The sequence below is a fragment of the Sander lucioperca genome, chromosome 13 (assembly GCF_008315115.2).
Source record: "Sander lucioperca isolate FBNREF2018 chromosome 13, SLUC_FBN_1.2, whole genome shotgun sequence".
Lineage (NCBI taxonomy): Eukaryota > Metazoa > Chordata > Actinopteri > Perciformes > Percidae > Sander > Sander lucioperca.
The window spans coordinates 2,771,623-2,797,699 of NC_050185.1; the positions used below are offsets into that span (position 1 = coordinate 2,771,623).

The 26,077-nt window shown below is 41.8% G+C and overlaps 1 protein-coding gene across 5 annotated transcripts in view; it reads right to left on the reverse strand.

Annotated features, from left to right (window-relative positions):
* Positions 1–26,077, reverse strand: part of igsf9bb (immunoglobulin superfamily, member 9Bb) — a 136,206-nt gene that overhangs the window by 23,032 nt on the left and 87,097 nt on the right. For 3 of the 5 annotated variants that reach the window (XM_031310959.2, XM_036008879.1, XM_036008881.1), the window contains exons 8-17: positions 23,157–23,299; positions 22,753–22,893; positions 22,087–22,203; positions 21,352–21,502; positions 20,304–20,427; positions 14,652–14,827; positions 11,656–11,882; positions 7,024–7,108; positions 3,839–4,003; positions 349–394 (exon numbers count right to left, since the gene is read on the reverse strand). In XM_031310959.2, coding sequence (XP_031166819.1) covers positions 349–394; positions 3,839–4,003; positions 7,024–7,108; positions 11,656–11,882; positions 14,652–14,827; positions 20,304–20,427; positions 21,352–21,502; positions 22,087–22,203; positions 22,753–22,893; positions 23,157–23,299 — 1,375 coding nt within the window. The remainder of the gene's footprint in view (positions 1–348; positions 395–3,838; positions 4,004–7,023; positions 7,109–11,655; positions 11,883–14,651; positions 14,828–20,303; positions 20,428–21,351; positions 21,503–22,086; positions 22,204–22,752; positions 22,894–23,156; positions 23,300–26,077) is intronic. The other 2 variants (XM_031310960.2, XM_036008880.1) reach the window with 1 other exon arrangement.

Consider the following 26,077-nt stretch of genomic DNA (forward strand, 5'->3'; position numbering starts at 1 on the left):
TTCAGGATTTACATAATTTGAAGTTGTCATTTAGATATCAACGGGATAACTTTATATATATATGAACTGTGAATTTACTTCTAGTTACAATGATACTAACTAATATTAATCATGTTATTGTTCCGTGCTGCAGTTTTACTTACCATGTTACTAATGTACTGCATACATCTCACATGTAGAAATAAAGTATCTGCTCTGCTGAATACAATTCTATTTGGATGACATAAAACGATGTCTTCTGATCCAGTGAGAAAAAATGAATCCTAATGGGTGTGCTGTTTGATTGTGGGTTTGTGGTAGAGTACTCTGCAGTGGAGCAGTGCTGTGTGTCATGTAGGGGTTACTTACGGAGTTTCCATGCTTTTTCTGCAGTGGGTTATGGAAAGAGGGGGGTCTGGAAGACAGGAAAAAGACAGACAAGGCCATTACAGCCATTTAAGATCAGTTTTATGTATATATGTACATTTTAACTATATATGATAAATACTAGTGATGTTACGTTCTATGCCGGGGCTTCGGAGCGTGTGTCGAGATATCCCGGAGGTTTTTCACGAAGCGCGTATGAAGCTTGTATTGTTTCAGACAAAGACCAAGTGTAGACAAAGCATCACGGCACTTCCATACCACGTGAAAGTTTTAGGAAGTGGTTCAAATCTACACAGTTCAAATCTACATACATCCATGATATACACAAGCAATTCACTGCCCTCTGCCTGTTAAACCATTGCCTTTCCAGTTTTAGAATTGTAATATTGCCCCAACTGCTATTATTATATTATGACCAAAGGATTGATTTACACACATTTGATAGCTACTTCCTCTCAAGGCAATTATTTTATTATACAGTTATGTTATACAATCATTATACCACCAGAAAATACACACTATAAAATATAAATGGATAACATTAATTTTTTTTATTGTTATTTCTAAGCCTTTACTGGCACAAAATATAGTGTTTTACACTCTTTGACCAACAGGTGGTATTGTGAGCACACTCAAGAAATGAAACACTTTGCTGGAAAGCTTCAACGCTTCATTAATAATAATAATAATAATACATTTATTTATAAAGCGCTTTCAAATCAAAGTGCTGTACAGAGCATAGAAAATACAGTTTAAAAACATTTCTAATGACTAAAATAAACACACTCGGACTCTCAGAAAAACATACAAAGAAATTAGGCCTCATACACAACAGTAAACAGATGGGTCTTTAGCTTTGCTTTAAAAACCTCAACAGAACAAGCCTGCCTGATGTCCAGAGGTAAACTGTTCCACAATGTCGGTGCACGAAAAGCAAAGGCCCGTTCACCAATTGTCTTCTTTTTAACCCTTGGGACACTCAGAAGACCCGTCCCCTGAGAACGCAGGGCTCGAGCAGGCACATAAGGGTTCACTAGGTCGTTAAGATACAACGGTGCGCTGCCATTTAATATTTTATAGGTTAGCAGCAATACCTTAAAGTCTGCTCTGGCATGAACCGGGAGCCAATGGAGAAAGGATAACACTGATGTAATATGTTCATATCTGGAGGCTCCGGTCAGAACACGAGCTGCAGCATTCTGAACCAACTGCAGACTCCGAAGACTTTTCTTTGGCAGTCCCGACAGAAGGACATTACAATAATCTAGCCTGGATGACACAAAGGCATGAATGAGGACCTCAGAGTCCTTAAACGACAGTATTGATCTGATCTTGGAGATGTTTCTAAGATGGAAAAAGTAAACCAAAAGAAGGTGTCTGATCAAAAAGCACACCAAGATTCTTAACTTGGTCTCTACGATTGATTACACAATCATCGAGAGACAAAGTAATGTGATCAAAAAGATGACCTAGTTTTGCTGGTCCGATAACCATCATTTCTGTCTTAGCAGAATTAAGCAACAAGAAATTTGTTGATAACCAGCTCTTAACAGCTGCAAGACAGTCCTAAAGTTTAGCTGTGTTAGACTCGCTTCCTACACCTAGTGGCATATACAGCTGCATATCGTCAGCATAGCAATGAAAATCAATCCCAAAAGAACGGAAAATCTGACCCAACGGGGTTAGGTAAAGTGAAAAAAGCAATGGACCCAGTACAGACCCCTGGGGAACCCCATGCTTGACGGCACAGGACTCAGAAAAAATGTTGTCATATAAAACACATTGAAATCTTTCTGACAGGTATGATCTTAACCACTCTAGAACTTGTCCTGAGATGCCAAAGAAATTCTCAAGTCTATCCAATAATATACAGTGGTCAACTGTGTCGAAAGCAGCGCTAAGATCTAACAGCAATAAAACACTTGTTGACCCCGAATCTATAGACAGTAGCAAGTCATTCACCACTTTTGTAAGTGCTGCTTCTGTGGAATGATTTACCCGAAAAGCAGACTGAAATGGCTCAAATAGCTTATTTATTGACAGATAATTTAAAAGCTGAGTTGAGACCACTTTCTCAAACACTTTTGACAGGAAAGCAAGGATTGAAACAGGTCTATAATTGGTCATGGAGTCTAAATCCAAGCTAGGCTTCTTTAGTAGGGGTTTAACCACAGCAGTTTTGAAGCAAGCTGGAAAGACTCCAGTGATGAGGGAAGAGTTTAAGATCAATAAAACATAAGATCCTAATGTAGGCCATAGCTCTTTGACAACCCAAGAAGGCAGAGGATCGAGTGAGCAGGTTGTACATCGTGCCACCATTACAACCTTACTCAAAGAAGCCAAGGAAACTGGTTCAAATTCAGAAAAGCCTGTGCAGATAGACAAAGCAACAACACACTCTGCTTTGTCACTGTAAGACTGGGGTATTTTGGTTCTAATGTCCTCGACCTTTTCATTAAAATACAATAAAAAATCATGTGCAGATAGGTCAGTACCACTAACTGCCTGGACACGCTGTGAGAGTCGTTGTTCAGAACTACTTAAATAAGAGTTCACGATGAGTAAAACATAGAGGCAGTTAGAGGCAGTGTAAATGCAACAGAAGGAGGCCAATGAACTGTTTTCACATTCACAGGTATTCACGATAAACAGCACTAGACATTTACACAAAAGGTTTATAAAAACTGTTGGTGAGCCTTGAGCAGGGTTTAAAACCAAGTTCCAGAATAACAAAAAACATTAAACATAACGGGTGGATCCCAAGTCTCCTATTTGATATCTCCTTGCTCCTCGCTTGAACTAGAAGTCGTTGTGGTCCGCCTTCGTGAAGGCCGTCCAAAGCTCTTATTCCTGCCCAGAGGAGGGAGGATGGAGGAGGGATCTCTGAGGAGCTATGAGCGAGGATACACCAGAGCAGCCTTCCGGGAAGCCTTCACGTGCCACTTCAGAGGAAAGGACGTCTCATCCCTTTAAAAACACATTTTCTTGTTTCTGCTGTCCTTACATGATTTCCTCGCATCTCCACCATGCTTTCTCGGGGGGACAGACTAAGACGCAAGGAAGGGAAGCATGTAAAGAAACATGGATGCAATTTAAGGAACTTGGACGTACCCAACAACTATAGCCATAGCAGCTTTCTGAAGTGTCATTAATCCGCTTTTAGTTTACATTCCAAGTCAAACATTTAAATGGATGTTTCCTGTTTGAACATGTAGTTAAAGCTGAGAGGACATGAGTCAGATAAAGCAGCATGAGGTTGCAGTTCAAGTCCATGAATCAGTGAAGTACAAGTTAGGTAACTTTTGTCACAGTTGAAGTTTGACATAATAAATGTATTAATTAACCATAACTGTATACATGCATGTTTTCTGTACAACATGAAAGAATCTTCTCATCTCATTATTTGAAGTTGCCTAAAAGCTGGCTTAGCGATTGTGGAGATAGCTTTTAATGACCAGGACTTTCACCTCACCTCTTTTCTTCTTCAGCTTCCGCCTGCGCTGCTTGTTGACGAAGCAGGCAGCCATGGTACTGAACAGGACAGCCGCTGCCAGGAAACAGATGGTGGCCACGATGCCAGCCACCACCGGCCGCGCCAGGCCACGCTCCTCAACCAGCTCTGGGGGAGGGAAGAAGTCTGTGGGGTGAGGAGGGAGGAGTCAGGGCCGTACATCTGGTTGAAGTCACAGAGGAGCATTAAAATGAAACGGATGTAAAGAAAGAGGGACATGACATGTTTGCAGTTGAAGATGTGTAGGCACAGACGTGGCCATTCAGAGGTGAAGGAAATTACAGATTAATGGAGGAGCATTTGTTATTAAGATAGCAAACAGAATAAAGAAACAAATGTAAAACTTGAATTTGCTCACTAGACTTCTAATATGGCACTGCTCAAGTCTAATGCTAATGTCAACATTTATTTTCTGGCTCTGAAATGGTGGCTGATATTTAATATGAGATTACCGCGCAGATGTGAGTCCACTGAAAAAGAGCACACTGTCCCCTGCAAGAACACACTGTGCTCTGATTAGGCTGCTATTTAACTATATGAGAAACGGAATCAGGATGCATATATTATGCATATAAGCTCCTTTGCTTTTTGCCACCCTCCCTAACAAAAAACGAGACTCCTCCTGCAATAACTTGTACCTCGTTCCTGCAGAGAAGCCTTTGAAGGGCCTATGAAAGGAAAAGTCCTGCCATATCCAAGGAGACTTAAATTTGCAAGAGCTGACCTTTACTACTGTATGTGTCTTCAAAATGGATATGCAGGGCATATGCCATGATGATTTAGCAGAATATAAACTTTTTTTCCCAAACTAAATGCATTCCGACCTTACAGTGTAGGAAGCTGCAGAGGCCACATGTACACTGTATTGCCTGGGTGCTACCTCTTTAGGTTGTTTTGGTTATAAACACTGACTTGTTAGAAATTCCCTCTAGACATGTTTTAAGACCAGGGATGGAAATTAGCAGCCGCCACTCACCAAATGCGGTTGATTTTGTGCGTTGGCGGGTGAATTTGTCAAACCTTGTCAAATCAGCCACAGTGGCAGGAGAATAAAAGCAGCATACTGATTCAATCGATTTACGTATGTATCGTGATGTTTTTGCGACAATTTGTAAAATCGATTCTTTCCCCCAGAATCGATATTTTGTTATTTTTTTATTTCTAGCAATGATTCACCTAAATATTTACACTACATCATATTCGTTTCCAACAAAACAGAGCGAAAGCAGAAAATGTAAAAAAAATCCATGTTATGTACTTCTTTACAAATGAAATGTCAGATTGACTGATGTGTGATGTGCATTCTTCTTATAAAACAATCAGTATTTAGAAATGTCTCATAATATATTGTCTCTAGAAGTGACACGAAAAGAGAATCGCAATACTCAATACTATCGAATCGCAGTACTTCTAGAATCGCAAAAATGAAAATCGCAATACAAATCCAATCGGCACCCATGTATCGTGAAAGAATCGAATCGTGACAAAAGCATATCGCCCCAGCCCTAATTAACCATCACTGTATGTAGAACTACCATTTAGCTTGCGTTATTCAAAGTTCAGATTGCCTGAACAAATCCAGCACTGTACCATATTGTAGAGCTGCATTTCTTCTCTATTTTGTGACGCTGTAGTCCGTTCAACATGACTGGCTATACTCTGCAGCTTGTTACACTCAGATGATCATTAAGAAAATGAAAATCCAGCCAGTGTACTAGAGGGAAATGTGCTGTGCAGCTGCTTTAACTCCTGCTATAGAGCTACTAACTTCAGAACTGTCCTCAGTTATTAATGTTGGAGTTGTTTTAGTGGCCTGCATGCTAATGAATCGCTCAGTGACGACCAGGGGGAATAATGTGTCAGTCTTTGTTATGAACTTGTTTGAGTGGTTTATGTGCAGCAGTGAAGCATGACACAGCAAAATGCAAAGGTATTGTACCTCCAGCAATATTGGTACCTGAAATAACTACTAATCAGCCAAAGAACACCTTCACTCAGGACAGGGTGTATCCACATCTCGCTTTGAGTATGATGCTGACTGACACATATGCACAGAAAAAGCAGTCCCATTGATACCAGAACAACAGAGAAATGAGCAGGAGCCTTTGATCACCGCATTGCATAGCACTCCGTCTTTACCAGTAGGGGGCAGCAGAGTACCTCCAGAGATCCAAGGGTTCCTGAGCCAATCCTGTCTATAAATGCTACCAACAGCTGCTCTTACTAAATGATATGCACCCAGTGACCTCTGCAGGGGAGTGACATCACATTTTGAGGGGTTTCGTTTCAGATTTAAAACAGACTTTCAGTATTGTGATAAAAAAAGACAGCCTTTAATGAGTCTGTTTTTAGCACAAAGCAGCCCAAGACAGTCCATGGCAGACAGGCAGGACGATGATGTCATACTTTTCAGGATGGTACAAAGCAGTGTGCATGTAAAGAGAGCTTAGATTTAATAGTGCTGAGTGGGCAAAATGTGAAGTTCGAGTTGCTGCGTGTGCAACAAATTCGCAGCCCCTCCTCAGAGTTGACTGCCTGAGGTTAGAGATGCAGGTTACTGCCAGAGGTTGCTGGGTTGAATCCCAACATTGACAAGAAAAGCTCCTCTGAATGCAGTGAGCAGAGTTTTTAAGAAGACCTGCCTTTTCTTCCCCCAGCTTCTGATTGCATATTGCATATTTAAATCGGAAATCGATCAAATGCAAGATCAGCAATTCCTACAGTATTTGTTTCTCTCTCCACCTCTGCCTACTTGCGGACGTCCGAAGGAGAAAAAAAACACACGATGTAGCTTGCCACCGGTAGCATTCAGAGCGAACGGTAAAGCCAGTGGGCTCCGATGTGACTTCATGGTGCGATCAGGTTCACCTCGTTAAACTCATGGCGCATGTAAGTGCGCCTTGTATACTCTGAGAAACTTAACTGTTATTGTAAAGTACCCTTCTGTCATCTAGTGGCTGTAATTGTGACATTGCCGTCAGTGCTGAAAAAAAAGGTTTAAATCGAAAATTGAATATATATATATATATATATAATGTATAATGTAAGGTTCCCACACTTGATATTTATACTTCAATATAAAATTAGATTGTGTTAAATATGACCACAGGTAAAATTATAATGCAGTGTGTGATGTAATGGCTCACCTGTGCTGGACACTCCTACTACATTACTAGGCTCGCTGATCATGTCATCCATGATGGCCATGACACGGAACTCGTACCACGCCTCCTAGGAGCAGGGGAACAGAGAGAGATCTACGTTCAGAAGGTAAACTCATGTCTGGTGACAGAAAGGTTCGATCAGGCTGCAGGATTCTGTTTGTGTCTCCAAAGACCAGCCAGCTGAGTCACCAAGGCTTTGGAAATGGATGGTGCAGCTCAGTCCCATTTAGTGTTTAACAGCTAAAAAATAAACATATTTGTTCCTACAGTGCATGAATGGCACAATGGAACCCCAAAGTCATGTATTGCAAACTGAATTTGGCATGATTCGAATTTTTTTATTTTAGGGGCATTCCACAAATTTTGCACACGAAGATCAGTTTGCTAAACACATACCACTCAGCCAATGAAAACTGTTGTTTAGCTTCTGTGGCTCTGGGCAGAGCGTTCCTAAAATCTGACAAAATCACACTCATGATGTCATAGTGATGTCATTAGGGTTATATTGGATTGGACTTTTGGACACACTCACATTTTAACAGAAAGCCTGCATTATGAAATAGGGGTGTGGACTGTGGGCATTTATCAGGTGGGGAGAGTCAAAGTCTCCCTCAGTCCTGCTTTTCCCATTCTGCCTCTCTGTGCCGTGTGTATTTGTCTTCCTCACTTTTACGTGACTAATCATGTCAGGAAGAGTCTAACTAGTTATATTATGGGAAAGTAGGATCCAGCGTTTTTTGGAGCTTGACCCACATTCAGAGATAGCTCAAATCTGTTGCTTCCCCTTCATTTTTATTGATAGAAATTTCAAAAAAGATATTTGAAATGTTAGAATGTGTAAACAACCAATTAAGAGAAGTGTGGATGATATAGTTTAAAGTGCTCATATCTTTTTTGGCTTTTTCCCTTTCCTTTATTGGGTTATATATCTTTTTTGTTCATGTAATAGGTTTACAAAGTGAAAAAGCCCAAAGTCCCCCCCAAAGGGACTTACCATCTCCAACAGAAAACACTGTTCACAAACTGCTCCAAACAGCTCTATTGTAGTCCAGCCTTTACTTCAGAGACAAACGTGGTCACTTTGGAACACACGTTATAATGCTCGCCTAGCTGCTAGCAGGGCACACCCTCATACTCTGCTTCTGACTGGCTAGTAGTCCTTACCTAGGTACTGTCAGGGCATGCCCTCATACTCTGCTTCTGACTGGCTAGTAGTCCTTACCTAGCTACTGTCAGGGCACGCCCTCATACTCTGCTTCTGACTGGCTAGTAGTCCTTACCTAGCTACTGTTAGGGCACGCCCTCATACTCTGCTTCTGACTGGCTAGTAGTCCTTACCTAGCTACTGAGCATGTGCGACTCCCAACAAAGATGGAACAGAAGTGAGATGTCTCACTCTGTAGCTAAAACAGAGAGCTCAACACACAGGGTGAAAAGAGGAGCTGCAGCAATGTGCAGTACAACAAAAATATGGTGTTTTTTTTTTAATTAAACCATGTAAACCTATTCTGATATAACCTCTAAATACAATTATGAACCTGAAAATGAGCATAATATGAGCACTTTAATGTTAGAAAAAGAATTTCATTATATTATTCAGACAGCAGGATGATGTAAACCATAATAAATGGAAGCTTAATGTGGCTTGTCAAATTGCTTTAAAATCAATAAGATATTATGAAGCTGTAGGCTGATAAGAACAATATGTAGTCTACAAGGAGGAATAGGTAATACTACTTAAACCCCAAAACATGACAAAGTCTTAATAGAAAATGATAAGAGAAATGCACTGATTATGCGAATATCATAATGGATGATTACTAAATCAGCTATGACTAAGTCATGATGAAAAGACATATTAAGCCTCTTCTTTTTATTTCCTTGGTGCTGGCTGTGCTCCCCACAGTGTAGGGTCAGCTACAGAACAGCAGCTGTGGAGCTGGCAGAGATTCAGTCAGTGTCTTGCTCAAGGACACTTTAGCAGGGTGCAGTATCTAATTTACTGTACTGTTGGCATAACACTCAGAAACCGTCTGATACTCTTGCCGTGGACTCAGTTGTCACACACCAGCAGGAAATAGGATTAGAATGTGGAGAGTTGTGTCATACCAAACATCACTTCTACATGCAGACAACCAAACATCCAGGAGCATCCCTCCCGGTCATCTTAGCTCCGCCGATGCAGTAAGACATATGCAGCAAAAAAGTTATACAAACTAGGTGCATTGTGTGTGTGGTGGGAGGGCTGGAGAGAAGCGTGTGTGGGTGTTTGCTGTGCAACGGAAGGAGAGATAAAAGCATCTGCATGGAGCTGACAGTGGTAGATTAAAGCTCTAACATGTCATGGCAGGAGAATTAGCTGACGTATGCAAAGATGTAAAAATGCTGAAAGAGAAGTATAAATCAGAAATCAGTATTGATTTTCCTTTGCTGTAGTGAAATTTACTCTCCTCCTCTAAAAAGCATATTGTATTCATAATTAATATTGATACAGTGTATTACATGTATCTAACACCATGTTTCAATCGCTATTCTCTCTGCTCGCTCAGTACGAGCCACTTGCAGACCCGCAGAAGTAAAAGCATCTGTGTATTCTGCACAGCATATAAGAACAAAAAAGTCAAGTCCACAGAGATGGTGAGAAAGTGAGCCTAGTCAGCGCGTGCACACCTGCATTGTTACTATGACAGCCAAGGTGGATATGGCAGCACATTATTATACGTATGCAGAATCTGATCTGGGTATTTAGAGCATTAAAGTATCGGTGTGTAGGATGTAATGGCATCTAGCCGTGAGGTTGAGATTGCAACCAACTGAAATTTCTTCCGTGTGCCAAGCGTGTAGAGAACTACGGTGGCCGACGCGAAAACGCAAATGGCCCTCTCCCGTGCCAGTGTTTGGTTTGGTTATTCTGGGCTACTGTATAAACACGGCAGTGCAACATGGCAGACTCCGTGGAAGAGGACCCAAATGTCCGAATGTACACATAAACAGCTCATTCTTTAGGCGACAAAAACACAACAGTTCTTAGTTTCTGGAGATTATACACTACATTTTTATAGATTATCTCACTAGACCTTTAAACAGTACAGTTTGCAAAACAGATCAACTTTGCCTGCAGTCAGAACACTGTTCAGACTGTTGATTTTGTTCAGGTATTAAATAAAGTTTTTTTCTGTAACAGATCTTATTGTTATTTGTTCTTACACTTTCAGTAGCATACAGTGTTAAATCAGTACAGATGGGAATGAGCAAACAGGAAGAAATTCAATTGCAGCACTTTTAACTGAATCCAAATGATTTCTGAAGACTCAGATTATGACTGGATGAAGTGAAATGATGGAACACTTAAGCTTAGAAAAATATGTTTGACCTGTTGGTGGCCACTTAATACTAGTTTGCTGAGTAACCAGCTATTGCACATAGTTAGTTAAGAAATCTTTTTTTATACTGTAACTCTTGCATGAAGCTATTATAGGTAATCCAGTGAGGTAATTCCTGGGTTTACTTGGTTTGGACTTTAACAATTTAAAATGAATTGTATACAATTTCAAACATCCAAACCAAGTAAACCCAATAATTAGCCCACTGGATTAGCTATCGTGTGTATCGTTTGGACTCAAAGACAAGCATTTGACGTAGTCTGTGTAAAAGAATCTTGAAAGGCTTTAAGGCTCATGCTGATTGCCCAGATATACATTCTTTTGCTGGATTCACATATCTCTACAACTAGTGATGAGAAGACGGGTTCTTTTAAGTAACGTGGTTTGTGTCGAGTACGGGCCACTATGAACTGACTCACAGACGACCCTTTCTGGTTCAGTGAGTGTGCTCTGTGCTACTGAGTGAGCTCTCTGAACGAGAGACGATCTCTGAGAGTCACACCTAACAAGAGTCTGGAGTAGCGGCTCTCGGAAGTTAACCTGGCTCACATGCACTGTGCATGCACCACACAGAAGCAGGATTTTAGATTCAATCCTGCTTGTGAATCGAGTTAACGTGTTCCTTTTTAAGAGTTGTTCAAAAAGAATGATTCGTTCGCAAATCTAAAATCACTATCTACAACAGAGGTGGCGAGTGTTAAGTTCTTTTGACTTATAGTCAGAATGGACACAACTATGAGGATAAGACCTAGGCTGACAAATACCTGAAATGTCCTTTAATCATGGACATCTGTCTTTTCATCAAGCTCTTAGTCAAATATGAAAAACACCAAATACCCTCAGTCTCTTTTTAATACATCTTAGGCTGGGGTGTTTTAATAAATGATGTACTGTAGCACACGCAAACACTAAAATGTGATTGATTTTGTGAAATGCAGTAACAGTAACATCCACATTTTCTATGTAAAATAAGGCTGCATTCAAGAATAGAATTATAGACAGAGAATTCTAAAATGCTTGACACAATCATCTGACACATTTAAAAAGGAACATCAGGTAATGATCCTGATACAGTAGTTAGAATTAAAACCATAAAGACGATGTATAACTTGGACTCTGCCAATTGAAATGTATATTTAACCCTCCACTATGTCCCAGACGTGCCTTTATCCTGGAACTGGTCTTGTATAATACCGTGTGTGAAGTCTACAGTCCGTGTCCTGTCTTTTACCTGGATCAGGTCTCGGGCGAGCAAGTCCGTCTCCCCAGCAGGAATGCTGTCGTCCAAGACCTCCCACCGTTCCCCCAGGCGGAACTCCATGACGTAATGCTGGATAGGTGCTGTATGATTGGCAGGCGGGATCCAGGACAGCAGAACTCCCTGCTGTGTGCGATTGGCTGTGAGGCACCGTGGTGGGGTAAGCAGCACCAATGGTTCAGGGGTACTTATAGGAAATACTGAAAGAGCACATAGGGTTGAGAATGTGTGTGAGTGACTCAGTTCTATATTCAGTTCCACCAGCATGATGCCAGTGAATCAGCTCTTCACACTCTGACATGTATTACAACTGTGACTACATGTCATAACACTTTTATACCAAATGCATCTCCCACACACGCATACAATTCACATGCATCGTTTACATAACTTCTAGGGTTGTTCTCACTTAAATAAACTCTTAGTCAACTAACATTCATATGATTTTGTCGACTAATCGATTAGTGGATTTAATTAGATCTGTAAAACTGAGTTGCTCCACAAAGAATCATGCAAAAGCACCATTTTCAATCTTGTGTTTACCAGAGATGTGCTCATGAGTTTCTTGGAATAAAGTCATTCAGCATGAAAAACGCACTGTAACGATCTGTAAGTTTATTCCCATTATAATAGACAATGAACTCACTCTGCATTGACACTTCACACACAGTTTTTCTCTGACCACCTGTGGACATGGTTTGGTTAAAAGATCGTCCAGTCCTTGCCATTACCCTCATTTACTAATTCAAGTCATCTCCATTAAAAACAAATAATAGTTAACTGTAGGTGGTATCCAACTTATTAGCTACTGCATTTTTTCTTTCTTCAATGAAAAAGCATTATGATTTAATAGATGTGCCAATATACCTGACTTTCCAATGAATGGTGTAAAATGGTTTTGAAGCGAGAGAAAGACAACAAGCCGCCTTTGTTTCTCCTCCTTGGCTGACACAGAAGGTGATGAAGCACGACTAGTTATCCCAATTTTCAGCATGTCACTTATCTTTAATTAATAATCTGTGACAGCTTGTTTTTATACCTAATAAATGTCCTCACTGCTGTTAGTAATGATACAATGCATAATGATTCAACCAAAGCCTGGTTTAAGCTTTTACACTGTGCTTCTGAAAATCTGTTTGTTTCAGTCAAAAAGTTGTCTTGTTACAGTATATGTACCCCTTCAGTGCACTTATCTATGACCCAATATAACAGGGCACTTAACAAGCTGAAGCAAATGATAGTTTGAGCTGGGGACTGTTGATTTCACCGCCTTCTAATGACAACTGTCCCCGGCAGATTTACTCAGCTGTAGTTAATAAACAATAATTCTGTAAGTTGGCGGAGCAGCAAAAGAATACATCTTGGCTGTTGTCTGGTTAATAGATTTTTTGCCTGCATGCTGCTGTCTGCACTTTCTGGCGGTTTTGTGAAAGAAAAAACACCACTCTGTCTCATTTTTGACTGTGGCTGTGTCCTTTGCTGTTAATATAAGACCAACAGAGTGGCCCGTCTTTCTGTACATACTCTGAACGATTACCTTATCATTTCAGACAGGCAGTGAGCAGGTAGCTCGGCAGATGTGGTGTAAATCAATATAACGCCACTTTTGAATCTTGTGATTATATATGAATATTACTGAGTAGTGTGCAGTATACCACTAATGTAATATCTTAATGAATATGACCTGCTCAATTGTGCTGTAGAACACTACGCAAGTTTACTTCGATATGTTTAGACTTTTCTTTGACTGACTGGTTAAAACAACCTCCTCAACAGCAAGCACCTACATTATTTTATCTGATTTTATTGATGTAGAAACAGGCTTTGTGATAATGTTGGGTACAATCATATCACGTTTGATATTATGTAGAAAACAAATAGAGGCCTGCAGTTTAGTACATAGAAAAGAATTGCTATTTAAATTGCAATATTCGTCAAGAAAATTGCAATTACATATTTTCTTTTAATAGTTTAGCCAGAAAATATAGGGTCAGAAAATAAAATGTTCACTGACAGAGCCTATACACCGACGGCGAAGCATCGCAAAGCGCCGTGAAGTGTAGATTCGTGCCTGATTGCGCACCTGGCTGTTACCAGACGCACATTTCTCCACGCCGGTCATAAAGCGATCCTTCTCATCTCCACTCTACAGAACGTCTCTCTTTCTCTCTCTCCCTGTGAGTGTTTGGTTGTGTGTGTGTGTGTGTGTGTGTGTGTGTGTGTGTGTTGTGTGTGTCACTCTGTCTCTTTGTCCGTCCGTTGGGCTGTCTCTGTGGGTGGCGAACGGTGCTTCACGGCTATTCGCGCTGCTTCTGCGTGCGGTGTGTTTCCGGCATAATTCTTTCACTCACTCACTGACTGGCCCATATTGGTTAGACTATGAGGTTAGCAATATCTAAGAACAATCACTGAACCAGCCAGAATCATTCACTGCCTCCTCCCTGAATACTCCTCAACTATGTGGTAATCTTTGTATTTGTTTAAGGTTTCTGGATAACCACCAGTAGACATGAAGGGAATATGGGAATCGAAGCCTAACAAACATGAGCATGATCCTCTACAGCTGCTGAATTCTCACACCTCACAACCAGCACTCTCACGGAGGGTGTTGTTTGGATTTTCCAGAGCTGAGGCGTGAAACATGAACTTGTCAGACTTCATTTACAGCACAGAACTAAAAATTATTGCTCTACCACTGGAGCGCTAATCTTATCTGGAATGATATCCGGACATGTTTCTTGAACTGGCCTACTTTTATATTTAGCACTTTCCATAGTTCTTTAGGTTTACGATCCTTGGTTTTTTAGTTTTGCACAAAAACACTTTAAGATATGAAAAAAAGGAGAAATAAAAATGATTGTAAATATTGTGTTTCAAGAAACAGGCTTTCTGGTCATTCTAGTTGCATGTCAAAGCCATTTTATAATTGGATCCCTTTGTCCCGGGCGAGCAGCCGTGAGTATACTCACCTAGTGTGTTCACAGTGACAACCTCGCTGAAAGGGCCTGTGCCAAGCTTGTTTTGGGCCAGGATGCTAAACTGGTATGTTGTCTCTGGCTCCAAGCCGGGCACCAGCATCCAGTCATGGCCTCCAGGCACGGGTATGGAAAGCCAGTCATGGGGACCTAAATGCTCCCTCTTCAGCCTGTAGGAGTCAGAATGAGAGGTGAGCGGACAGACAGGATAATGGGGGTGCCCTCACTTTTTTGTTTTTGATTAAGTTAAAAGTCTTGCAAGTTGCATTTAAAAAAAAAAAAAAAAAAGATACAATCTGAAGTAGAGTCTCAGCATCATTAGCCATTATTAATCCAACATTACAAGTGTAAAATGAAATATTTCTTCCATGAATTTTTGTTCACTTCATTCACAACATGACTTTCACTTGATGGTAATAATGCCCATGCTGCGCTCAGCTTTGCGGTTTGATGTTTGCCCATGCCATACATTCTGCGTTGACTCCACCTAGTCACCAAACAAAGCAGGACACATGCAGCAGCTGCAACACTAAATGCCTGGTGTAATATACCTGTATTTTGCAGGAAATGCAACATTTGTCACAGAGGACATCACCTACTGAGATTCTTTTATTTCACCAACACAGCCACTATAGTACTTCGAAGTGCACACAGTACAATTCAATATATTGATTTAAGTATTAAAGGTCCCATGGCATGACATTTTTTTAACATTAATATGAGTTCCCCCAGCCTGCCTATGGTCCCCCAGTGGCTAGAAATGGTGATAGGTGTAAACCAGCCCTGGGTATCCTGCTCTGCCTTTGAGAAAATGAAAGCTCAGATGGGCCGATCTGGAATCTTCCCTTTATGACGTCATAAGGGGAAAGGTTACCTCCCCTTTCTCTGCTTTGACCGTCCAGAGAATTTGGCCCACCCATGAGAAGAGAGAGACATCATGGTTTGAAAACAAGCAAAGTGGCAGTTGGTCAAGGCCACACACCCCCCTCCACCTTGCCCCCCCTCTCTCCTCCTCAATAGCATTTAAAGCTACAGACACAGAAATGGCACATACGAAGGAAAGCTCATTGTGGGACTGGTTTTAGTGGCTGTAATTCTGCACCAAGGCTGAATTTAGGGAAAGGGATACAGTATTAGGGGACCACTAAGGTCTATATAAAAGAGACTTCAGATACAGTATTAGGGGACCACTAAGGTCTATATAAAAGAGACTTTCATATACAGTATTAGGGGACCACTAAGGTCTATATAAAAGAGACTTCAGATACAGTATTAGGGGACCACTAAGGTCTATATAAAAGAGACTTTCATATACAGTATTAGGGGACCACTAAGGTCTATATAAAAGAGACTTCAGATACAGTATTAGGGGACCACTAAGGTCTATATAAAAGAGACTTCAGATACAGTATTAGGGGACCACTAAGGTCTATATAAAAGAGACTTTCATATACAGTATTAGGGGACCACTAAGGTCTATATAAAAGATACTTCAGATACAGTATTAGGGGACCACTAAGGTCTATATAAAAGAGACTTTCATATACAGTATTAGGGGACCACTAAGGTCTATATAAAAGAGACTTCAGATACAGTATTAGGGGACCACTAAGGTCTATATAAAAGAGACTTCAGATACAGTATTAGGGGACCACTAAGGCCTATATAAAAGAGACTTCAGATACAGTATTAGGGGACCACTAAGGTCTATATAAAAGAGACTTCAGATACAGTATTAGGGGACCACTAAGGTCTATATAAAAGAGAATTCAGATACAGTATTAGGGGACCACTAAGGTCTATATAAAAGAGACTTCAGATACAGTATTAGGGGACCACTGATGTCTATATAAAAGAGACTTCAGATACAGTATTAGGGGACCACTGATGTCTATATAAAAGAGACTTCAGATACAGTATTAGGGGACCACTAAGGTCTATATAAAAGAGACTTCAGATACAGTATTAGGGGACCACTAAGGCCTATATAAAAGAGACTTCAGATACAGTATTAGGGGACCACTAAGGCCTATATAAAAGCATCAAAAAAGTCATAGGACCTTTAATACATTTTTGCCCCAGATCCAAAACCAAAGTCTGTAAAAAATGATGGACGTAGCATCCGTGACGTCACCCATTGGTTTGTGGCCTGCCGCTTTGAAGCCTTGAGTTTGGCAATATCTTGGTTTTTTGACGCTGGACGTGACGATTTTCAAAAAAAAGCATGGAGCTGGCTAGGATGACACCGCCAAGCCAGTGTTGTTTATGGTTGCATTGGCGCTGCGCTTAGCTGAGCGCTAAAGAGGGAAAGTTGCCGATTTTCAACCCTTCTGAAACGAGTCATCCAGCGGAGATTTACCAGCGGGGTAATCTTGCATTGCCAGACCTTCCTCCACAGCGCTGCGGAGGAGGGTCTGTCTAGTCCACACAGCATTCCAGAATGGGAGAAAAACGTGCTCTGGTTTATTGGCATTTCTTTAAACCAATCACAATCGTCTTGGGCGGTGCTAAGCGCCAGACGGAGCAACGGTGCCTCTGCAAAATAGCCTCGGGAAGGAACTTGTTTTAGTGGAACACGTGTACGTTCAAAAGTAGTTTTAGTCGTGCAACAGAAAACTCAGATTGGACAGATAGTCTAGCTAGCTGTCTGGATTTACCCTGCAGAGATCTGAGGAGCAGTTAACCATAGTCCTCACAAATCCACCAGAGGTTAGAACGCCAACACAAAGCTAGTATATCGGGGTCTTTAGCCTAAAGTAAACTAGTAAAGCTAATCCAATCATGATATTCTTGACAGCTGAAAAGTTTTGTTTTAAGAACATTTAGCATGTGTCACAGCTTACAGATGTTGGGAATAGTACGTTGTAGTATTTTATAGAGTAATATACAAGAGTCAGTGTGCATGTGTTTTGGCAAGAAGGTTTTGGACAGAATGTGGAAAGCTACTTATCATCCCCAGCATGAACACAATACTGAAGTTGAAATGGACTTTTAAACCAACAGCAGAACTTTAGAGGGCTGGACCACCTGAGAAATGTCATGGAGATGGATGCAACCTGCTCTGCTCCCATCACTCACTGATGTGTGCTGTCAGTATGAGCAGCATTAATTAAAGCTGCTGTCTGCTTTTTAAAATTAGTGCTGCTCTGCAGTTCACTCACTGTTTTAATAAAGCATGATGGGTTACAATAAACAGAGTTGGACTTATAGATCCAAATATATAACTATCCAAAATTAAAAGGCACTATTTAATGCATGTTAGGAAGCTTAAAGGAGGAACCAGCTTTTAACTGGTTATGAAACAGTCTTAATTTAATACTGATGCCTCTATATGACCTTCATAAGCAAACGAGACCATCGGCGAGAAGATTGGCTATTTCTATGAAGTTATTCTTAATGCCTGTCCCCAGCCTGATTCTCAGCAAAATCAGATGAAACGAATTACGGCACACAGACCGGAAGAGCCCATGTTTACATTTTCCCAGGCAAAGTTTGGCAGTGAGTCATATGTTAACCTAGCCTGACAAGCCAGACCCACATCAAGATGTTGGGTCGGCACAACTCCGAACACATCTTCCTTTTTTAAGAATGACTTCAGTGCCGTTCTTTGTTCTTTTCTCAAAGAAAAGCTTAACTCCAAGTCTTCCAGAGTCACGGCCAAAGCCGATTCGAAAGACCAGCAGCAGCAGCCATCTTCTTTGTTTTCAAGTAGCAAGGAATTCACGAGGAACCATCGCAACTCTGTCGTCCTTATGTTAAGCCCGCCCACCTGGCCTGACCAGAATTTGTTTTTTCCAGCTCGCAAGTCAATGGAGAGTTGCTAGACAGCCCTGGCTGAAAATTACATTTGCTGCCGCTAGGGTGCGTCTAGATTTCTAGGCTAATGTTAACTAGTTAAAAGGAAGCAGGAGGATTTTTCTTTAGTGGCTATGGCTGATATTAGGGCAGGATCAGCAAAGAGAAAAATAATTGACTGAAGAACAAAAAAAAGCTAAAAGGGACAGTGGCGAAAACACGAGTCAACCTTGGTCGCTCATTCAACAGGAAAGGATTCAATATCAATGTTAAAACGTCCCCCCTTCTATAGACGGGATGTAATATGTCTATTTTCTTCATCTACATTGAGACATCATTTTTTCATCAATATTTGAATTTATGTTGGTGGCTAAAACCATCGTCATATTACAGTTATAAATCTCACATCGCCACAAATAGACACAGTGGTGAAACTCAACTGTAGTCAATACTGCAGGGTCCAGCTGTTTCTTTCTACTAAAAGAAAGAATGCATTCAACTCCTGAGTTCAAGAACAAAAAGCATGTTATAGTCTGCAACACATATTACTGGCAGCAGCTACCACTATCACAATCACATGTATTAAATATATATCAGATTCATGCCTGAATTACTGCATTAGTTGCTACATCTGTAACTGAGTCAGTCTTGTAGAGGAGTTTGCTAATATAAAATCAACACATCCACTGAAAATGCATACAGATGGCAGCAATGTAAAATACCACAGACCTTAAAATGAGCACTTAGTTAAATAGAATGACAGCATCCTATAAACTTGTTGTTTTATTGATTACAATGGCGTATACGTATATTTCTACTCCTCTCCTTGGTCATATGTCATAGAAGGCTTCCACCAAGTCCACCAAACTTTTCTTTTGACATTCTGATCACACAGTGGGAGATTTTATGGAGAATCGGTGCAGCGGGGGCGGTATTACATTCAATTTATCACACCGTTGTGATGAAAAGAGAGCTGAGCCAGGAGGCAAAGCTCTCGATCTACCGGTCAGTTTTTGTTCCTACCCTCACCTATGGTCATGAAGGCTGGGTCATGACCGAAAGAACAAGATCCAGGGTACAAGCAGCCAAAATGGGTTTCCTCAGAGCTGGCGTCTCCCTTAGAGATAGGGTGAGAAGCTCAGTCATCCGTAAGGAGCTCGGAGTAGAGCCTCTGCTCCTTCGCGTCGAAAGGAGCCAGTTGAGGTGGTTCGGGCATCTGGTAAGGATGCCCCCTGGGCGCCTCCCTAGGGAGGTGTTCCAAGCACGTCCAGCTGGGAGGAGGCCTCGGGGAAGACCCAGGACTAGGTGGAGGGATTATATCTCCAACCTGGCCTGGGAACGCCTCGGGATCCCCCAGTCGGAGCTGGTTAATGTGGCTCGGGAAAGGGAAGTTTGGGGTCCCCTGCTGGAGCTGCTGGCCCCGCGACCCGACCCCGGATAAGCGGACGAAGATGGATGGATGGATGGATGGATGGATTCTGTTCACACACCCATCAGCCAAAATGCAGATGCAGCCAGTCATGGCTAAAATCTCAAGTCATTAAATAAATTAAACATTTCAACCCAGGCCTTTTCTTCAGTCAAGCAGCAGCAAAGCAGCAGCAGCAGCAGCAGCACGACAGAGAACTTTGGGTCATGTTCAGTTAAGTTGCAACTGTTTGTATGCGTTCCTCCAGAAATTCCAAAGATAAGGGATGAAAACTCACTCACACTGGATCTTCATGTATTTCCATCTCTACGTTTTCACAACTGTTCTGAACACAACCCTGGGAAAGGACATTTTTTAGAAATAACAAAGAAAGTAATGAAAGAAGAAAAAAGCAGGAAGCAAAGCATGCTGGGATGACTCACACATGGCCATACCAGACTGAGAATGTCTGCTGGAAGCCTCCGTCATAGCCCGCGTCCCAGGACACATTGGCCCAGGTGGAGGATGGCACCACATGGATGCTGGTAGGGGCGTGGGGGCTTGTGCCTGCAAGGAGGGAGAGCAGTGACATAGATGTGGTTAAAAGAGCACAATAGTCACTAATGTTGTACATTCAATTTACTTCAAACACATGAAGACTGTGAGCTGGAACCAGTAATGTGTTTTTAAGCCAGCCAGCAACCCAATGTAACATCTAAGTGTAAAATAGAAACATTTTAGGTTGCATGAATAATGTAATATTGATCTTTGTCAAAAGTCCAAATTTATTTTTTTTTCTAGTTTTTGCCTGTCAAATGTAAATAATGTAAGTAAAAGTGCTAAAGAATAATTCCACCCAAAATGCTCAATATGCATTTTGCTCATTTCCAGTTCCATTGTTAAGGTACTGTACTGGAGCCAAAGCAACAGGAAACCAATCAGGAGCCAGTTCAATATAGTCTTTGTATCGCTCTGATTTGATGGGCTCACATCCACATAGGAAGCACAGTGGTCAGCAAGGCAAAAGGTGGACAACAGGACAGACAATGCCAATGACTGCATTAACCAGAGACATTTATTCATATTGTAGAAACAAATAACATGTCAAAACTAATTCTGGAGCCAAATCATTTTACTCCTGGACAGCTTGTAGTGTGTTGTCCCTGGGGTTGAGCGTATTATGAAAGAGTTGCAGGATGCCAGAGTAAAACAACCAACACTACCACTACTGTCTACATGGGCAATCATCTGGTTTCCTCTTGGAGACTTAAATTATCCACCATTAAGCAGCTTCTGAAGAAGCCAACCACTAAACACATCTTGTAAACGTGAAAATGTAAAAATGAAAATGTTCTAGTGCAAAAAATGGAACACTAGGTAGGTGATAGGTGTAGCAACAGTAACGGAGGCGGGGCTTAGTGAACAAGTCTGATGTAATGTAGGTTTCTATATGTGAATGTGTGTTTGTGAATGTGTGTACATGTTGGGTACCTATGACTTGGACGTGCGTGCTGGCAGTGATGCTCGTGGCAACGTTGGTGGCGACACACTCCCACTCCCCGTGGTCCTCCTTTATGAGGGACTTGAACTGTAAGCTGCCTCGGGGCAGAACATTGTGCTTGCTTTTACTGGGCTTCCCTACCTGCAGTCCAGCCAGCCAATGAAAGAGACGGAGAGAGGCGCACAATAGATTGGAACATGCAAATTAGAATTCACTTTGGAAAAACATAGAGGCCACACATACAGAAGGGACAGTTTAGCAGCTTCTAAAAATCTCAACCTACAATTTTACATCTACTGCAATACTATTGCTCTCAATATCTAACTTAAATATCAAATTACACAGAATGATGATTTTTTTTTTAAGTGGGGGAAAAAAACAACAGCTAATCACACAGTAGTCAATATGCGAGATTCAACATGCTTCATAATCAAGCAAACAATTGAGAGAATCTAATATATTCCCTTGATTGCATATTTTATAGACATCATTAAAATGTGATTAAAAATGCTAAAATGACAAACAGTAGTTTGAGTAATTAATATCAGAGCACCCACTACAGGCACACAGCTTTCAGACTCACTCTAAATGGAAAACAGTGAATGTGATTTAAAACAAAACAAAGTGGTGATTTAAAAACAGCCTGACAGAAAATCTGGTAGCCATATACACATATACAATTATACACATAGGCAGGTGGGGTGTAGAGCTAGAAGGGGTCCTACCTTCCTCCATGTGATGTTGGGAAAGGGGTCTCCCTCCGCCTCGCAGGGGATGACCAGTTCTCTCCCAGCCTCCTGCCTGTACTCCCCTCCAGGAACCACTGAGAATTTGGGAGGGTCCTGCCGGGGGTGAAGAAGCCAGAACAGGTAAGTAAACTGATGAGTTGGTGGGGAACTTGCAATGCCTCCTGTTTTGCTATCTTCGGATCATTTAAATGCACAGTAGTTTCGCATTGCCAGACCCTCCTCCACAGCTCTGCGGAGGAGGGTCTGGGTAGTTCACACAGCATTCCGGGATGGGAGAAAAACGTGCTCTGGTTTATTGCCATTTCTTTAGACCAATCACAATCGTCTTGGGTGGCTGCGCCTGACAGAGCCACGGTGCCTCTGCAAAATAGTCTCGGGAAGAACTTGTTTTGGTGGAACATGTGTACGTTCAAAGGTTGATTTAGTCGTGCAACAGAAAACTCAGATTGGACAGATAGTCTAGCTAGCTGTCTGGATTTACCCTGCAGAGATCTGAGGAGCAGTTAACCATAGTCCTCATGAATCCACCGGAGTTTAAAATTACAACACAAAGAAAGCCGAAGGTAACGGATATTGGGCCGAAAAGAGTGGCGGAATTTCCAGAGGCAAAGGAGACTAAATGCACAGTGACTATGGCTGTACCTTTAGCACCAGGGGAGCGGGAGGGGACCATCCCATGGAACCCAGGGCGTTGTAAGGCATGCAGGTATAGGTGCCGAGAGAGTCCTCCGTGACCTCTGCCACACGGATGCTCCCATCGTCCATTTGGCTCCAACCAGGGTACTGTGGAAGGAAAAGTCATGGACGGTGTGTAATGAAGAGTTACGTTTTGTTATAGATCAATGCAAATGGTTCCTATCAATAACTTTGAAGGTTAACTGAATCCTTTCACTCAAATAAGAGACAGAGGAGTGCACTGAAAATGAAAGGATGAAGTGAAGAATGGAATCGCATTCAAGCTTCATCTGAAGAAATGACGCACTTGTTTCCAGTTTGAGGCAGGGTAAAGTGAGCGGAACCAAAGCTGCAGCACTGCACCGGCTCACCTTATCTATCCGGAGAGGGAGGCCATCTTTCTTCCACTTAACCAGAGTTACCGGGGGGTTGGCATCGACAGGACAGCGGATGAAGCCGGGCAGACCAATGGCCACGTAGATGACAGATGGCATGTTTCCCACACGGGCAGGATCTGGTGAAAAACACATGAAACGAGATAGAACATCTCTTTGTAGCTTAGGAAAACGGGTGCCTGCTGATTGTGAAATCAAACCGTTTATGGGATGTGGGCTCATCATTAAATGATAAATTAGTTTATGTGGAGCACAGCTGGTCTCAGAGCAACATTTGTGCGTGTTTGCAGAGTGTAAATTGTTCTACACTGAACTCCCATGCTCATCAGTTTTATTCCTGAACTGAAGCATTGTGCACATGATGGCACATAAGAGTAAATCAAACAAGATTTTAACAAGGTTTAAATCTCACTACAAACCTGCTCTCATGCATGTGTGTGCTTCACTGACTTCTACCACACTTAAAGGTAATCTTTCAACCTGGACCCTATTTCCCCATGCATTGGTGTCTAAGTGACTAATGTGAACAAACATCTAGAAATTGGTTCAGGATTTTGGGAGAAAATGATGTAACCGGATAATTCTTAATATACCCAGGGACAACATGGGTTTCTTTTAAAGTGCTCATATTACGCTTTTTACTTTTTCCCTTTCCTTTATTGTGATATATCTTTTTGTGCACGTTATAGGTTTACAAAATTTAAAAGCCCAAAGTCCACCCCAAAGGGACTTACCATCTCCAACAGAAAACACTGTTCACAAACTGCTCCAAACAGCTCTATTGTAGTCCAGCCTTTACTTCAGAGACAAACGTGGTCACTTTGGAACACACGTTATAATGCTCGCCTAGCTGCTAGCATGGCACACCCTCATACTCTGCTTCTGACTGGCTAGTAGTCCTTACCTAGGTACTGTCAGGGCACGCCCTCATACTCTGCTTCTGACTGGCTAGTAGTCCTTACCTAGGTACTGTCAGGGCACGCCCTCATACTCTGCTTCTGACTGGCTAGTAGTCCTTACCTAGCTACTGTCAGGGCACGCCCTCATACTCTGCTTCTGACTGGCTAGTAGTCCTTACCTAGGTACTGTCAGGGCACGCCCTCATACTCTGCTTCTGACTGGCTAGTAGTCCTTACCTAGCTACTGAGCATGTGCGACTCCCAACAAAGATGGAACAGAAGTGAGATGTCTCACTCTGTAGCTAAAACAGAGAGCTCAACACACAGGGTGAAAAGAGGAGCTGCAGCAATGTGCAGTACAACTAAAATATGGTGTTTTTATAAAATTAAATGTAAACCTATTCTGACATAACCTTTAAATACAACTATGAACCTGAAAATGAGCATAAATCTGTATGCCATTTACCATTTAATATTAAGTCAACAAAGTAGTATTACAGTGCATCTAATCAAAATACTGTCCAAAGCCTGCTGTGTCTCCATGAGGCTCATTGACATAAATGTTTGTTACTGCATATCCAGCAAATTAAACTATTCTCACATTCAGTTGTAGACAGTTTATAAAAAAAAATCACACTACATCACACCTGACCTGCCTCACCTCAATCAGTCTAATCAGATCAGCTCCTAAATGTTTGAGTTTTATTTCTATATTTGCTCCACATTAGTGGCTATCCTTTCACATGTCCACCCCCTGTATTTTAGGTCTTAAATAATTGGGATTTGATATGGTCGAGCTATACCCTTTGGGCATAGACAGGCACACAAAAAAAAGAGAGTCCATCTGGTAGAGGAAAAAGGGGCTGAGAGGAGGAAAAGGAGGGCAAAAAAAGAGGAGAAGCTCAAACTTCTCCTTCCCAAATCCTGAATCCTGAAGAGGGGAGAGAACAGTGTGGTTCCTAAATGAGGTCAGAGATGAGAGCTTCAGAGCAGGCACTGGGTGATAAGGAGGAGAATTGGTGTGAGTGAGAGGAGGGAGAGGAGGGGGGGGGTGGTGAAGAAGAGGCATGAGCGCTATCAGAGGAGCGATAGAGGAAGGACGAGCGAGGCTGAGCGTGGGAAAGAAGACAGATGAGAGAGAGAGAGAGAGCTAGTTTGTTACAGCGCTTTAAATATCAGTATACATGTATATCTGTTGTTAAATTCTGTTGAACATTTTTATTAGAATTGAATTTTTTTGTTTTTGTTTCATGTTGCTCAGTAACTTTTGTTTTCATATTTGCTATGTAAACTGATTTACATAATTAATATTAATCCATCTGATTATTGTGTTAATGTTCATATAATTGTTTATTGTGTTCTGTCCGAATATTTGGACAAATTGCACGTTGATGCTTTTGCAAGATTGTTATTGGAACTTTCATGCCAATAAAGCCCCTTTGAATTTGAGAGAGAGAGAGAGAGAGAGAGAGAGAGAGAGAGACAGACAGATGTGAATGGATGACGTAAGGTAGAGAGGAGCTGGTGGAGGAGAGAGGAGAGAGAAGAGAGGGGGAGGAGAGAGGACAGAGGAGAGAGGGGAGGAGAGAGGAGGCGGGGTGACACAACGAAGCAGGCAAAAGGCATTCATCTGGCTTTGCAAAGGAGAGGAGATGAGAGAGTGAGAGAGTGAGTGAATGAGTGCGTGACATGGGGAGATGGAGGGATTAAACCTCAGCGAGAGAGATCGACTGACCGCACCGTTGCCAGAACAACTTTGTACTACAGCTGCTGTCCTCCCGAGTCCTAACCGCCGGCCAGCCAGCGCTCCACCACAGAGAGCCCAGAGGAGCCCCGCCACCAGGACCACAGACAAGAATATCAGCCAAGTTTCTAAATATAGCCCTCAGACAGCGCTATCGCTCACAACACGCTGGTTCCCACTGGAAGATGCTTTAGGGAAGTCATTCACTGGCAGGCATTTCAGGGAGAAAGACAGAGGCAGGACAGGGAGGAAAG